Genomic DNA, 15,927 nt, shown 5'->3' with positions numbered 1-15,927 from the left:
TTGAGGATACAGGGGTACATCCACCACATTGCGTGCTTCAGTTCTTGTCTTGTGATCAGTCGGAGAAGAGCTGTATTATCTCATCACGGTCAGTTAGATGGGCACAATATTGCTTCACCACAACCAGCTACAGAAGGACCATATTGTCTCACCACATTCAGTTAGAGAGGCACCACATTGTCTCACCATGATCGGATGGAGAGGGACTGCATTGTCTCACTGTGATCAGTTACAGACACCACATTGTCTCACCGTGATCAGATGGGGAGGGACTGCATTGTCTCACTGTGATCAGTTGGAGACACCACATTGTCTCACTGTGATCAGATGGAGAGGGACTGCATTGTCTCACTGTGATCAGTTAGAGGTATTGTTTTGTCTCACTGCAATCAGACAAAGGTAAAGACTGTCTAATTTATATTTACGGAGATGTGTATGGATTTATTAACGAGGCTTACCATCAAGGTTTGGTGGCATTGTCCCATCAGGATAGATACCGTCCTTCATAAAAACAAGCAGCTCATCGCCTGATTTAACTTCTTTAATTACTTTATAGTAAATCTGGAAACAAGATCAAATATGGAATTAATCTAGGCTGTTAAATAAACAGGGTGTTCATAGCTTTATACAGAAAATGCAGCAAGTACTGATTTAGTCCTTACTTTGCTGAATGCATTGAGATTCTGTCAATTTACAGTGATTAATACCAATAGTTCCTTCACTGTGATTCCTGTTCACAGGGCTGGAATATAAACATCAGCCCTGAACAACATTCTGTCTCACTTATCCACAATGTACTCCAACCAAAAGTGAAAAGTTCTTTAGCTTCACGTCACACTCTTCATACAGAGAAGCAGTAAGTGGAATTTGTAATCTGGCCAAACAATTCTCCACAGCTAAAGTGTAAAAGATTGGGATAGTGGATATTCCAAACCCTTAAGAACAAGTATTTAGACATTAAGAAATGTTATTTGGCTCACTGCTGATGTAACTGGCCATATAGCTATTGCTTTGAATCCTGCTGGTTCTCAAGCAGGCAGCAGTGACTAAGGCATCTGGTTAACGGACCAGCTCCATTAAGCCTTAGCCACACTTCAAACTTACAGCTCTGACTAACAAAGAGCCACTACAGGACTGAACATGGCAATTGTGGGTATCATAGATGGCTGCCTGATATTAAAGGCTTAAAAAGCCTCTGTTCAGTCAGTGGTCACTTCCTGCGCCTTGGTCTTGCAGTTCATATTTGCAATGAGGAAGATTCAGTAGTTGTTCGTGATGTTTAGACTCTACACTTCAAGCAACTGGGCTCTTGATCAACAGGATACTGAAGAGAAGGAAAAGCTCTGAGGTCAAACCCTCAAGAGGAGGACTGAGCCAAAGGTGGAAAGTTAGGACAGCTGGTGAAAGGTTGGCACCAAAAATACTTTTAATTCTACCACAGGTGCTAATGGCAGACCACATTAGCGAGAGATGTTTCCTATTAATGGTGTTGACTCTAGATTGAGGGTCATAGATCATAGAATCACAGAATTCCTACAGTGCAGAAGGAGGCCATTCAGCCCATTGAGCCTATGCTGACAACAATCACATCCAGGCTCTAATCCTGTAACCCCACATAGTTACCCCGCTAATCCTCCTGAAACTAAGGGTCAATTTAGCATGGCCAGTCAACCTAAATCACACATCTTTGGAGTGTGGGAGGAAACTGGAGCACGCAGAGGAAACCCACAATGACACATGGAGAATGTGCAAGCTCCACACAGATAGTAACCCGGGGCTGAAATTGAACCTGAGTCCCCGGAGCTCTGAGGCAGCAGTGCTAACCACTCTGCCACCAATGATGGCACCTCATGAAAGAGAAGAAGCCAGGTTTTTCATTATAACACCTAGCTCTTTGTGCTGTCAGTTGTCATGTTTCTATTTATTAAGTCATTTAAAACAGAGCACTTCGTTTGATTTCTTTGTGGAGGCGGGTGATTGTGAATAGACATGAGCCTAACACTCCCCAATTCAATATCCAAATGGACACTGGCAGTTACCTGAAGAGAAAGCATTATTGCTGCAAAAATTGTCTTGTTATTAGAGAATAGCAACAGAAACGATGGTGAAAATAATTCAAGCAATACCTGAATTATTAGGACATGAACTGAAATCTGGTGACCTCGTGAATGCTTTGTGATCCCCCTCCACTTTCTGACACCCTGGGGTCAGGACCCCAGTTTGAAAGCTTATAGTCTTGTGGCAAGAAGGGAATTAAAAAGGATGTAGGGAGAAAAAAATGAGAAGCAGCTTAGGGCAGAACAATTATATTAGATGCTAAATGTTACCAGAACCTACTTTTGCCTTTGGGATTTGTGTTGAGCATTTTGTTGGGGGGAAATAACTCGAACAGTGCTTTATTATAACCTGAGTATCACAAGAGGAATGAGCAATTCACACAACACACAAAAAAATCACGCACACACACAAAAACACACATGGTGAAAATTGGTTTTGGGCAATAGCACGGATCAGACATTGGTGAAGTGCTGGCCCCTTTTACTCTCTATGCCTAATTGCCTTTTCCACAGTGGTAAGGGAAATTGGGCTAGCAGAGTGTAAAAGGAGCTGCTGGTTTGCTATTGCTTAGCTCTTGAACTGCCCAAGACCAATTTCACAGTGCACACACACACTCAATCACACACACACACAACACAGCATTCACGCACACACACACACACACACAACACAACACAGCATTCACACACACACACACACACCATTCACACACACACAGCATTCACTCACACACACACACACGCAACACAGCATTCACACACACACAACACACACACACAAACACAGCATTCACACACACACAACACAGCATTCACACACACACACAACACAGCATACACACACGCACAACACAGCATTCACACACACACACACACACACACACACACACACACACACACACACACACACACACACACACACAACACAGCATTTACGCATACACACACACACATACGCATGCACACATGCCATGGTGTTGACACACACGTACACCAAACACATGCCTATACACACACATGTGCAAAAAGCCATTATATATAAACACAGAAAACACATACAAGTTGCAGCTGGAGTTGGCTTCACAAGGCAGAGGCCAGGGCCAAATGCTCTGTGTCTAGGGGAAGAGTGGGACGGGCAAATCTCCAACATGTTCAACAGAGCCCAGAATGTCAACAAACATCTCTTGGATCACTAAAGAGAAACAGAATCATACTTGGAAATAAAAATATAAAAATAAAAATAATATGGTGGGTGGTGTGGGGGTCTATAAGTGTGGATGTGTATGTGGAGACAGACGAAGGACCCAGAAAACAGTATAGCAAACAGGTAGGTCTTTTTTATTATTCTTTCTTGGGGTGTGGTGACACAGACAAGGTCATATTTATTGCTTATCCTTAATCTGCTCTGACGGCAGTAAGAGTGAAGCACATGTTGTGGAATCAGAGTCAAATGGGCCCTGTAGAGTAATCAACTAGATCCTGCATTCCAAATCACTGTTCAGTGATATGGGGTGAGGAATCGTGTGGACGGAGCAACATGCCCAGTCTCAGTGTCTGGACTGATGTACAAAGAAAAGCACATAGGGGAGGTACCAGAGGGTGACTGGCATCTGTGGAATCTCACCCATTAAGAAACAATCATTGCAGGAGAGAAATGGGAAAAAGTAGAACAGGGGATTAATGCTTCAATCCTATAATCTGTGGCACCAGCTCAAGTCACAGGATTCAAAGCTGCCACTGCCTTGCTTTCTTCCCTCTGACTCCCTTGTTGGAAGACAACAATAAAACATTGTAAAGGGAAGAGACTTGGTCGATGGCATCTTAATGGTTATGGAATTAAATTCACAAGCAGTGAGCTCAAAACACATTTGAATTCCTGTTTGATCAGTTGTCAAAGGCAGCAGGTAAGGTGACTGTGAAAGGACGTGGATCAGGTTGTTGTAAAAAACTTAAGGAGGAAAGGCCAACAGCCCTTTCTATTCTGGTTTACTGCAGAGTTCACAACTAGTTAAGTAGTGACTGAAATGTTCATTCCATTTCCTGTAATATGCTGCAAATTGAGGCAGCTCTTCACCACGCACAATTCTTTTTCAAAGAATCAAAGTCTCCCAATTGCCCTTGGTTAATTCAGCTGACTGTCCACAGGATTCAACCTTTATCTAACTTGGGACATTTACTTTCATGTTCTGCCTGGGATTTTAAGTAGCTGCAGTTAATTTCTATTACCACTAGGAGACGCCCTTGCCTAGTGAAGTGGGACATTGTCCTTTGTATCCCATTATAATGCTTGTTCTTTAGTAAGTTCAGCATTTTCATAACATCTCAAGAGGAAGGAAAACAAAGATCGTTTCTGCTCACAATATAAAACTGAGTTCTGGCTCCATGGAACATTCTTCTCAATTTGTTTTTTTAATATGATTTGTTAAAATTTAATAAACAAACAAATTCTTTCCCCTCAATATTTACTTCAGCCAGTTTTCAACACAAAAATAATACATTAAATTCAAAATAATATATTATACAAATATGTTCAGTTAATCATCAGCAGCATAAGAGAGCTTTTGAGAATGACTTGGTCCCCACAGAGGGTGGAAGGTTGTGAGCCATCCCTGCACCCCTCACCTCCCTATTACCCCCGTTTGGCGGGGGGGTGTCATAATACTGTCACAACATTTTTGACCTTTCTCTTTATGATTTGGTGCAAAGATGCAGATTCTCCAGTATTCTGACATGAGGATAAATATTTTTAACTGCCCCACTTATCATTTCACATGTATTTCTACAGTCCAAAACCATTATCCCATTTTCCATCTTTCCTCCAAGCCTTTAAGATCCCCACTTACACTGTGGAATCGGAGCATGAGCTAACTGCAATGTTACCACACAGCACACTTTCCCCAGGTTACACCAGCCAAGGGATTCCTCCCTACCCCTTCCTCCGCCAAACCATCACTTTCCTTTGACTGGTATCACTGTCTTTTCTGAAATTTGCTGTTTTATATACTGAGGGGAAAGACTTAGGAAAAAACACACTTGTTCCAAGGACATGAAAGCATGTTAAATGAGCAGCTTTAGATGTTTGGGTGAAGCATAGATTCCCCCCAAAAATAAGGACTCCAACTGGCAGTAACCCCAATCTACCATTTGAGCATTCAGAGCATTTTGCCCCTTTTTTGTGGCGCATTTCCATTTTTCAATTCCAGTGGTGGTCGGCCACAATTAAATGATAGTATAAAAGTCACAATAACGAAAAGTGCCTTAATGATTTTATAAATATATGCATATGTGTACATATTCCCAATGCTATTTTAACTCTGAAACTCGACTGCAGAGCGAAAGGAGAGCTGATTGAGGGTTTGTTTGTGACTGACTGGGCATTCTGGGCAAAACTGGATGATTGAAAGCTATCAAAAAACAAAGCAATAAATAAAAAAGCAAAATTCTTTCACTAAGGAGTTAAAGGGCTCCTCACACCATTAACTCCCAGCACACTGAATTGCAACATCAGAAGAGAAGCCCCCTTTCTGCCTCTTCATGGGTTTTGTCACTGAACTTCATAAAAGAAAGTGAAATAAAAACACAAAATATTTCTTAAAATGACACGCAGGCTACACTGGATTTTTCCAGCACCCAGAATAAAATCAGAAATTGCTGACCTGTGTCTGTATTTAAAGATGTGGAACTCTGCTACTGTGGGCCTCAAAGTGCTGGACTTGTTTGAATATTCTCCGGAAAGATAAGTTTCAAACTACTGGAAAGCTCAGAGAACTCCAGTGGACACTGAGCTGTGTCGGGCCCCTGTTCAGCAATTGAGGCAGAGCCTTCAGCCCTCTTGACCAGCTCTTCAACCCCTTTCTTTCCCTGTGCTGGTGAAGTTTTATCTCTCTCTCTCTCTCCCACTCTCGGAGATCTGCTGAGTGGTTTGAAAGCACATTCTGTCACTCCCACTAATCACATCAGCCAGGCTTGACCTCTGAACCTTCCCCACATTGCGTCTCTATTACTAAAAGATTGCGACACCAAGACCATTCATAAAAGCAGCAAGTTAAAATGGGTGCATCAGACCTGGCAGAGTGGAATTAAAAGACTTCGCTATGTCATTTAAAGGTCTGTCTTGCAACAAAAAAAAGTTGGAACTTAAACAATAGTTGAAGAGCCACTGGTAGTCTACTGCTTTTATCCTTAAACCATAACCAATCCCACAATCAAATCAAAACAATGAAAAAAACTGATGTTACTCAGCCGATCACTTGAACTGTTCACTAGAGACAAATGAAGAAAGCCAACAGTGAAAATAATCAGCAAGGAAAAAGAGAATGAAACATGATGGATGTTACCAATCTGGTCATTTATAAAGCATAGAATAATCGATATGTGTTAAACCCCTAATGTCCCTGATACACCTGCAACATGGAGGCACTGACAGAAAAATACACAGAAATTCCATAGCATAGCTTGCTTACTTGCTGAGAAGATCCTGTCTTGAAGTGACAGGGCCCTGGACAGGATAGCAGCCACTGCAGTGTTAGCTGCATGTTTCCTTATACCCTCAGACAGTCATGTATGGAACCAATGTTCTGATACCTGTAAATTCCAAACCAAGCCCTCACCACAGTTTATTGGGATTCTTGGCAGCACTGCAGCCACCCTTTTACGGAAAATCTCGCACCCAACATAATCTGGTTCATGTCCAGGCAGGGCCTGAAACAGATTGGCATATTTAAATAATCATTTAAATATGCAGGGTTGGTTATCCTGGCTCCTGCAATTCACCGACCCATGGGTGCAGCAGAAACCCAGCATAACTCGCTCCTGGGGCGGAATTCTCCCAAAAAAGTTCTAAGGCTGAAATTCTCCTACATCTCTTACGTCCCGCACCCGATGCCAGCGAGAACTGAGAAATTGGCACTTATCCACATCCCCTTTCACTGCAGTGGGACTGGAGAATCTTAGCTGCAGGTAAGATTGGAGAATTCCAACCATTGTCCCCAGCAGGAAAACTGGTGAGATTTCTGTTGGAAAGGTGAATGCAATTCAGTTCGCAATTCAACTACACATGGAAATTTTTGGAGACTTTGGAGATTCTCACTGAATTTTCCCTACATGATATTACCAACACACCATGGCCAGCAAACAGTGTGGTGAGGCAGGAAACTAGCACGTAATTCTAAAAATACAATTTGCAACCGGCACCAAACGATTTGCTATGTCCGTGGGCTTTTTCTAATGGCACGAACTGTTTCACGCACCAGAAAGGATGTCTGACTTATTAGCATGAGATTGACTGGATTTCAATATTATTAGCGAGTTTAGCACATATGCTTACCCCTCCTGGATTCTTCCCATCTCTCTGGCGAGACGTCATGCTGGGGCAAATCAGTACTGATCTCCACTGGCAGACCAGGTGCAATGGTCATGCCAGGGATCAGAGGCTATTGAAGTCCCTGTCTGGTTGGGGGCATGGCCAGGTAGTGCCCATCAGGCAATGCTGACCTGGCAGTGCCCACCCAGCACACTGGCAGTGTCAGCTGGGTACTGTAAGTGTGTTCAAGGGCAGTGTCAAGAGGGTAGAACCTGAGGTGGGTGGGATGGGGATGGGGCTATGACAGTAAGGGGATATGACGGGGGTGGTTGTGCAGAGGTGGATCACGAAGGTGGGGCATGTTGGGAGTCATGATGGTGGACCCATTGGGATGGCCCCGATGTAGGTGACCCGTGTTGGGGAGGAGGTGGGGGAGCATGCTGCCGACAGGGGGAGGGAATCCCAATGTCCACGGTGGGGGGAGGAAGGTGGTCTCCCAGTGCACTGTGAGATTGGGGCACCTTTGCGAAACAGCGCCCGAACTTACTGCAGCCAACTTACTGGCGTGTTTAAGCCCCAGCCCCCTCAGTAATGGTGCACAACTCACCACTCTCCAAAAATATGATTGAGTGTGAGATGATTGCAATCCAGAGCTCGCCTGTCAGACCAGCGTGGTTCACCCCATTTTTCGCACTGTTATGACACTTAGAAATCTTTTGGGAAAATTCTGCCCCGAACTTTTTTTTGGAAAGGAGAACCAAAGGCACCAATAAGTATCAGTCAGAATTTAGAAGGTTAAGAAATGATTTGTTTGATGATTTCCAATATTAAGGGAAACAGCATGTAGATAGAAATTATTTCCACTGGTTGGAAAGTCAGCACTCAGAAGCATATTCTAACCAGAACTTCCAGGAGTGAAATTAGGAAACATTCCTACACACAATGGGTGATAGAAGTTTGGAACTTATTTCTGCAAAAGGCAATTACTTAACCAATTCATATTTTTTACCTGAGATTGATAGATATTTGAAAACCAAAGGTGTTAAGAGATATGGGAGAAAAGTAGATAGGTGAAGTTAGGTCATATCTAAGCTATGATCTCACTGAATGTCAGAAACAGGCTTGAAAGACCTGACCTGTTCCTATGCTTCTATGTTCCTACATAGTTATAGGAGTCGTTAGCATACAAGATTTCTTTTTTAAGTATTTACAAGGGCAGTTTCAATGTTGAATGCTAACTTAAAAGCAATAAATGAAGTAAGTTAAGCTTATTTATTAGTCACATGTAGGCCTATATTAACACTGCACTGAAGTTACTGTGAAATTCCCTTAGTCACCACACTCCAATGCCTGTTCAGGTACACTGAGAGAGAATTTAACATGACCAGTGCGCCTAACCAGCACATCTTCAGGCTGTGGAGGAAACTGGAGCAACTGGAGGAACCCACACAGACACAGGGAGAACATGCAAACTCCACACAGACAGTGACCCAAGCCAGAAATCAAACCTGAGTCCCTGGCACTGGGAGGCAGTAGTGCTAACCACTGTGTCATATAGACAACAGGAAATTGGATAGGAAACACATATACGCACAAAACTTTGCTGTAGATGCTGACTGGCCAGTAGTGCATTGTCAATATTTCATGTTTTTAAATAATTGGAATTGGCCCTGGACTGAATGACTTTCACAAATATTTGAAGGAACAACCAAGCTTGGAATCTTTAAAATCCTTCATACCTGCAAGACAGAACTGGGAGGTATTCCTGTGCATACAGGGATTGTAGTAGTTGGATGAGGCCCCACATACATCACCAATAAATCGACTGGAACAGAGTTTATGTTTGAACGGTAGCCACAAGTTTAAATCTGATAATGGTTGCTTGGTATTTCTGTGGTTTTGGAAGGGGAGAAGGGAAAGGCTGTGTCACAGATCAATGGAGATGTGAGACAGCTGGCAATAGATGCAGCAATATATTTTAAAAAAGGATAAGAATGGCAATATTCAGACCTTTACCTTAAACTACACAAAGGGACTTTTATTAGTTGGAACCTTAACATTGGTCCGTGAGAGCCATTGGATGAATATTTAACATATGTAAAGTAAATCCCTCTCTCCACCAATGTAGACACTAGCTATGTGCACTATGTAATTTCAGGGTCTATGCATTTGAGGAGTGGTCTTAAATACAATGAAGCCTCCAGTGATTACATTCCTGATTAAATAGAATTACACAGAATATACTGCCATTCACACAACTGGTCTATGCCAACATTTATGTACCACACAAGTCTCCTCCCACCTCTCTTAACTTAACTATGTTAGCATATATTTCTATTCCTTTCCCTCTCACGTCACATTATCTAACTTCCACTCAAATGCATCAATGCTATTTGCTTCAATTATTTCAAGTGAAAGCAAGTTCCACACTCCAACCAGTATCTGGGTAAACAAGCTCTTTCTAGATTCCTTACTGAATTTAATAGTGACTATCTTACATTTATAACTTTTTGCTTTGGGTTCTCCCAGAAGTGAAAACATCAGGCTGGATTTCATGGTCTCCTGATGGCCCATTTGAAGGCATGTAAGATCTAAAAGGTTCTCTATCCTCCAACTATCCACCTGCCCCAATCTGCCTTCAATTTTACAAAAAGGCAGTTGAGGTGTTGGCCAGCCTTCCAATTAATGGTCAAGAACCTCAACCCACCATCATTGGTACTGTACCCACAACTTTAGCTGTACATGCTTGAATCAGGGAAGATAGGGGAGGGGAGTTGGGCTCATCGGAGACACCCTCTCTCCTCAAGGTCATCCCCCTTTTTAACCCTTCCCCCAGCTTCTTGAGCCCAGTCCCGCACCCTTCTCATCATCCCCTGTTTGAACTTCCCAACCCTGGACAGACCTGGGTTCCTCGGCCTGTAATCCCAGAAATGGTTGCCACTCCTGGCTGATTGCTCTCTAAGGCACAATTTGAGTTGGGGCAAAAGTCTTGCCTTAAAGCAATTAACGCTGCTACCTGCATTAAGATGATGTATGGCAGCTGTCAGGATTGTGGGCAGGCTGCCACCCACTAATTCTTTAGCTGGATATTGGAGACTGAGTAAAATCACACCCATCATCTCAATGCTTACCCAATGAATTCCTCCAAAATTTTGAAGATATCTGTTAGATTACCCCCTCAATCTTCTCAGGAACAGCGAAAATAGCTCCAGCCTGTACAGTCTTTCCTGATAGGTACAACTTGAGTACAAAAAGCTAGGCTAGCACTCCAGTACAGTATTGAGGGAATTCTGCACTGTTGGAAGTGATACCTTTCAGATGAGAGATAAAATTGACCCCCTCATCTGGTCTCTAAGGTAGGCATAGGCAATCCCATGGCACTATTTCAGGAAAGAGCAGGAGAAGTACTCTTGGTTCCTGTTCAATATTTTCTCCTTAATAAACATCATCCAAAAAAAATCATTTACCTATTTGTGTGATCCTGTTGTGCACAAACTGGCTGTTGTGTTTCCTACATTACAACAGTGAATACACTTCAAAAGTACTTCATTAGTTGTAAGCACTTTGGGGCATCCTGAGGCAATTTTTGGCACTATATAAATGTAAGTCTGTATTTCTTTCTTCATAACTGCTCACAATCTTACTTGAGGCCTAATTGCAGACATCCCCTTAGTACACAGCCTCTTCAATATTGATGCTTCACCTCCCCCGCTTGGTGAATAAAACTATACAACATTTCTCTCTTTGCTTGCATTATACTTAATTCATTCTTATCCTGAGGTTATTTTTGTCCCATTCATGTTAGACCAAAATCATGGGAGTCTCAACTATCTACCTACTTTCTTTACCTAGCAAGGATGTAGGAGAATCACCTCCATAATGAGAGGGAATAGAAGCTGCACAATAACCATCAATTTATAACTGGGGGTTAAATGCCTTATTTCAAGGTTTTATCTCCATTTCATGAAACTTTTATCAAACAGTTCCTTTAATTTCACAAAATGAGGACTCAGTCTGAGTAATACAAAACTGCACATGTGAACAGAGTCTCTGGATGAAAAAGGAAACCCAACAAGGCCACAACTTACAGAAGACACTTTGTGGTTAGAAAGTAGGGGCAGGTTTATTGCCAGGTTTACTGTTCATTCACATATCCCCTCATCAGAGGTGCAGCTGTATAAAGCAGGTGGGAGGGACACCTTTCTGGGATTTGAGCTCTTCTGAGACTTGGACACAGGTCATAACAAAATCATATTTCCTTTACAATTACATCAACAACATCCCCCAATATCAGCTCCTCAATAGCTGTTTTTTGCCCTCAAGAATACACCACACTAATTATAAGGGGAATTTTCCAGTTTTGTTTTATCCTCAGATACTGGAGCAACCTGTGTACGCATACAGCAAAATCTGGACAACATTCAGGCTTGGGCTGTTTGAGTGGCAAGTAATATTTCTACTGCACAAGTGCCAGGCAATGACCATCCGAAACAAGAGAGGTTCTAATCATCGCCCCTGAGATTCAATGACTATACAATAGTAGTATACCTCATAATCAACACCCTGAAATAAAAACAGATGGTGCTGAAAAGACTCAATAGGCCTGGCAGTATCTACAGAGAGAGAAACAGAGTTAAGGTTTTGAGTCCAATATCGCTCTGCATTCCTAAAGAAGTCATATTGGACTTGGAATGTTAATCATGGCCAGAATTCTTCGGCCTGGGAACACCAACACCTGCAAGTTCCTCTCTCAATCACACATTATCCTGATTTAGACCCATATCACCATTCCTACACCGTGGCTGGGTCAAACTACAGGAACTCCCTTCCTAACAGCACTGTGGATATATACTGTGCACTTTCTCAAGCGCAATTAGGGATGAGCAATAAATGATCATCTAACCAGTGATACTCACATCCATGAGCGTGTAAAGAAAAGAAATTCACAGTTAACCACATAGCATGAACTTGAAGATCTTGGGCAGTATTGTGGCATAGTGCTTAGTACTGTTGCCTCACAGCGCCAGGGACCTGGGTTTGATTCCCGGCTTGGGTCACTGTCTGTGTGGTGTTTGCGTGTTCTCCCTGTGTCTGTGTGGGTTTCCTCCAGTGCTCCAGTTTCCTCCCAGTCCAAAGGTGTGCGGGTTAGATGGATTGGCCAAGCTAAATTGCCCTTAGTGTCTGGGGGGCTAGCTAGGGTAAATGTAAGGGGTTGTGAGGATGGGGCCTGGATGGAGTTGTGGTCGGTGCAGACTCAACAGGCTGAATTGCCTCCTTCTGCACTGTAGGATTCTATGATCTCTCCAGAAGTAAAACTTGCCCACCACTGCTTCTACTTTCTCAGAAGGCTAAGGAAATTTGGCATGTCAGCTCCAATTCTCACCAATTTTTACAGGTGCACCATAGAAAGCATTCTTTCTGGTTGTATCACAGCTTGGTATGGCTCCTGCTCTGCCCAAGACGTAAGAAACTACAAAAAGTCGTGAATGTAGCCCAATCCATCATGCAAACCAGCTCCCATCCACTGACTCTGTCTACACTTCCCGCAGTCTCGGCAAAGCAGCCAGCATAATTAAGGACCCCATGCACCCTGGACAATCTCTCTTCCACCTTCTTCCATCAGGAAAAAGATACAGAAGTCTGAGGTCATGACTCAAGAATAGCTTCTTCCCTGTACCGTCAGACTTTTGAACAGACCTATCTCGCACTAAGTTGATCTTTCTCTACACCCTAGCTATGACTATGACTCTACATTCCGCAATCTCATTTCCTTCTTTATAACAGTGTGCTTTGTCTGTATAGTACGCAAGAAACAATACTTTTCACTCTATGCTAATACATGTGACAATAATGAATCAAATCAAATCAAATCAGATTGACTTTGGACATGTTTCAGTTATTTGTGCTGCAGCTCTACCCCAAACTTACCTTACTTCATCATCTTTCAGCTGACCAAATCACTCTTAACATATTAACAAGGGATTCAGAATAACTGCACCTTGTAACTATACACTAGCTTCACCCCTCTCTCACTTCCAAATACTTCCCTAAACTTTCAAACGGTTACTTTATAAACTAACTCGAATCATCTATTCACAGCATCGAGCTTCAACTGGCTTTTACTCAAACTGTAGAATTGCAAATATAAAATCAAACTCTGCCTTTAATGCAGAAAATCCAATATCCCCAAATGTTAACTCATCCCCAACTTGTCCACACGAGGGATTCACTACTCCTGATATCAATGCATTCTCTCACTGCTCAAATGTGAAGCTCATTGCCCCATCATCAATGCTCCCCGTCACATCAACCTGTGGGACTCACTGCACTGGTACCAACCCATCCCCGACTTGTTTACCTGTTTGACTCAATACATGGATATCAACCTATCCCCACCATGTCCAGCTGTGGGACTCACTGCCCTGATATCAACCTTTCCCTGACTTGTTTATCTATAGGACTCAATACACTGATATCAACCAGTCCCCACCATGTCCAGCTGTGGGACTCACTGCACTGATATCAATCCATCCCCAACCCTGTTTACCTGTGTGACTCAATACACTGATATCAACCTATCCCCACCATGTCCAGTTGTGACACTCAATGCACTGATATAAATTCATCTCCATCATATCAACCTGTAGGATTTATTGCACTGGTATCAAACTATCCTTATCTACTTCAATGATTAAACAATTGGTATCTGGTCACTTACAGTTCAAGCATGCAGGGTGTCAGCACTGATTTATCAGTATTTTCCTAATGTTTGTTCAGCTGTGCTATTTATTTTTTCCCATTGTACCCAGCTTGCCACATGCGAGTGGAGCTGCTCTGGTTTTGTTTAGGTTTGGTTTTGCTTACACTATTATTAATCATGCTTTTCCTGATCTCACCCACAGGACCTGATTGCTAAATAGCTGTTTACAATAGAATCACCTCACCCAGTGCAGAGATGTTAAATAAACAGAAAAAGCCAAATACACACACCATCAAAAATCATTCTGTCCTTTGAGAAATGTTTCATCATTTTTAAAGGCAGAATAAATTAGCAATTATACTGTGCCTTTCATCTACTCAACAATTACAAAACACTTCATATTTTAGAAATTATGATGTTATGTAGGCAAACATGGCAGCCAATGAGATAGTGCATTTGATTTTGTAACTGTTAGTTGTTTGGGGGGGGGAGGGTGAGGAAAGCAGATGTTGGGCATGGAGTAAAGTCTTCCTTAAATATTGTCACTGTTATGAATGTTGATAATCCTGTATTACTTTCAAATTACTACTAAACAAGCAAGTAGAGCCATCAATTTAATGTTGCATTTGAAACTGGCACCGGTGACAATGCAGCATGCCCTCTGGATTGTGTTAACATTATGCCCAAGAGTGTACTTCGATACATGAGTGCAACTAATGGAACCAAAGCAGTCCCTTTTAGTTGAGTGAGGCTTTCTGCCTCATTACAAATTGAGTTTCTGTTTTGTAATGGCTGTTATCAATAGTTGGTGTGTTTTGTGTTCCGGAAAACAGCAATAAGTTAGATTTTTAAATCAGCTTCAAGTTTGTATTCCAATGCAGAACATATACCAGTCAATAAAAAGGTTAAAACAATTGAAAGAACAAATAGAAAGCTGCATAAACAAAGGGAGACAAAGACATATATGAGGGTGGCAGACTCCATGGAGAACCCAGTCCAGCAGATTCTGCCAGGGATGCACACAGACCTGCACTCCATTGTTGTAGAACTTCTGCAGTGGTTACATAAGAGGGGGACACGGCACCGCAACATTTGTCCATGTGACCCTTCCCTTCATGAAGTCAAACATGGGCCTTCAAGCACCCAAAAAGAGTAGAAGCGGCAGTTGGACACACCTGGGCCATACATTCAGGACTTTCTGGGGATGTATGGTTCTTCAAAATTTCCTCTACTTGTGACCCCCTTCATCTTGACCTCTGTGACTGCAAAGGGACAGGCTGAGGCTGCGGCTGCGGCTGCCCCACTGCAAGACCGCCAAAGTAAGCCAAGACCCCTAGGCCTTAAGTCTCCAGAGGACAGCTGCCAAGGGCATTCATGGCAACACAGCCAACTGTTTAGCAGGCTGACTCCACTCCTGCTGCTGTCAAGGGAGAATTTGGAAGAAGTGTAAGGGGAAAGAAAATTAAAAGTTTTGATTTCACAAGTGGTGCATGGTGATTGTTACAATTTGTAAACATAGAGCACTTGCATTTTAATCATATGTGAGGAAGTCTATTTGCAATAATCCATAAGCCTGTGTATGTACCTCCACAACCTCCCCACCCCCACAAATCATCTTCCAAGGGACACTCAAAATGTGCAGGTTAGGTTGATCGGTCATGCTAAATTGGCCCTTAGTGTCAGGGGTACTAGCAAGGTAAATACATTACGGGATAGGACCTGGGTGGAATTGTTGTCAGTGCAGGCTCAATGGGCCAAATGGCCTCCTTCTGCAATGTAGGGATTCAATGACACCACATGTCTCCCAGAATCCGGCATATACAGGGAGACAAAACTATTTGCCAGGGCTCTTGTGAGCCACATGCAAG

The 15,927-nt window shown here is 42.6% G+C and overlaps 1 protein-coding gene across 2 annotated transcripts in view; it reads right to left on the bottom strand.

Annotated features, from left to right (window-relative positions):
• prdm16 (PR domain containing 16) overlaps positions 1 to 15,927 on the bottom strand; it is a 734,637-nt gene that overhangs the window by 82,886 nt on the left and 635,824 nt on the right. For both annotated transcript variants that reach the window (XM_080215484.1, XM_080215485.1), the window contains exon 4: positions 459 to 561. In XM_080215484.1, the coding sequence (XP_080071610.1) occupies positions 459 to 561 (103 nt within the window). The remainder of the gene's footprint in view (positions 1 to 458; positions 562 to 15,927) is intronic.

Source organism: Carcharhinus amblyrhynchos, chromosome 30, assembly GCF_965287045.1.
Source record: "Carcharhinus amblyrhynchos chromosome 30, sCarAmb.v2.hapA, whole genome shotgun sequence".
NCBI classification, from domain to species: Eukaryota; Metazoa; Chordata; class Chondrichthyes; order Carcharhiniformes; family Carcharhinidae; genus Carcharhinus; species Carcharhinus amblyrhynchos.
This window is presented reverse-complemented; position numbering and strand designations above follow the sequence as displayed.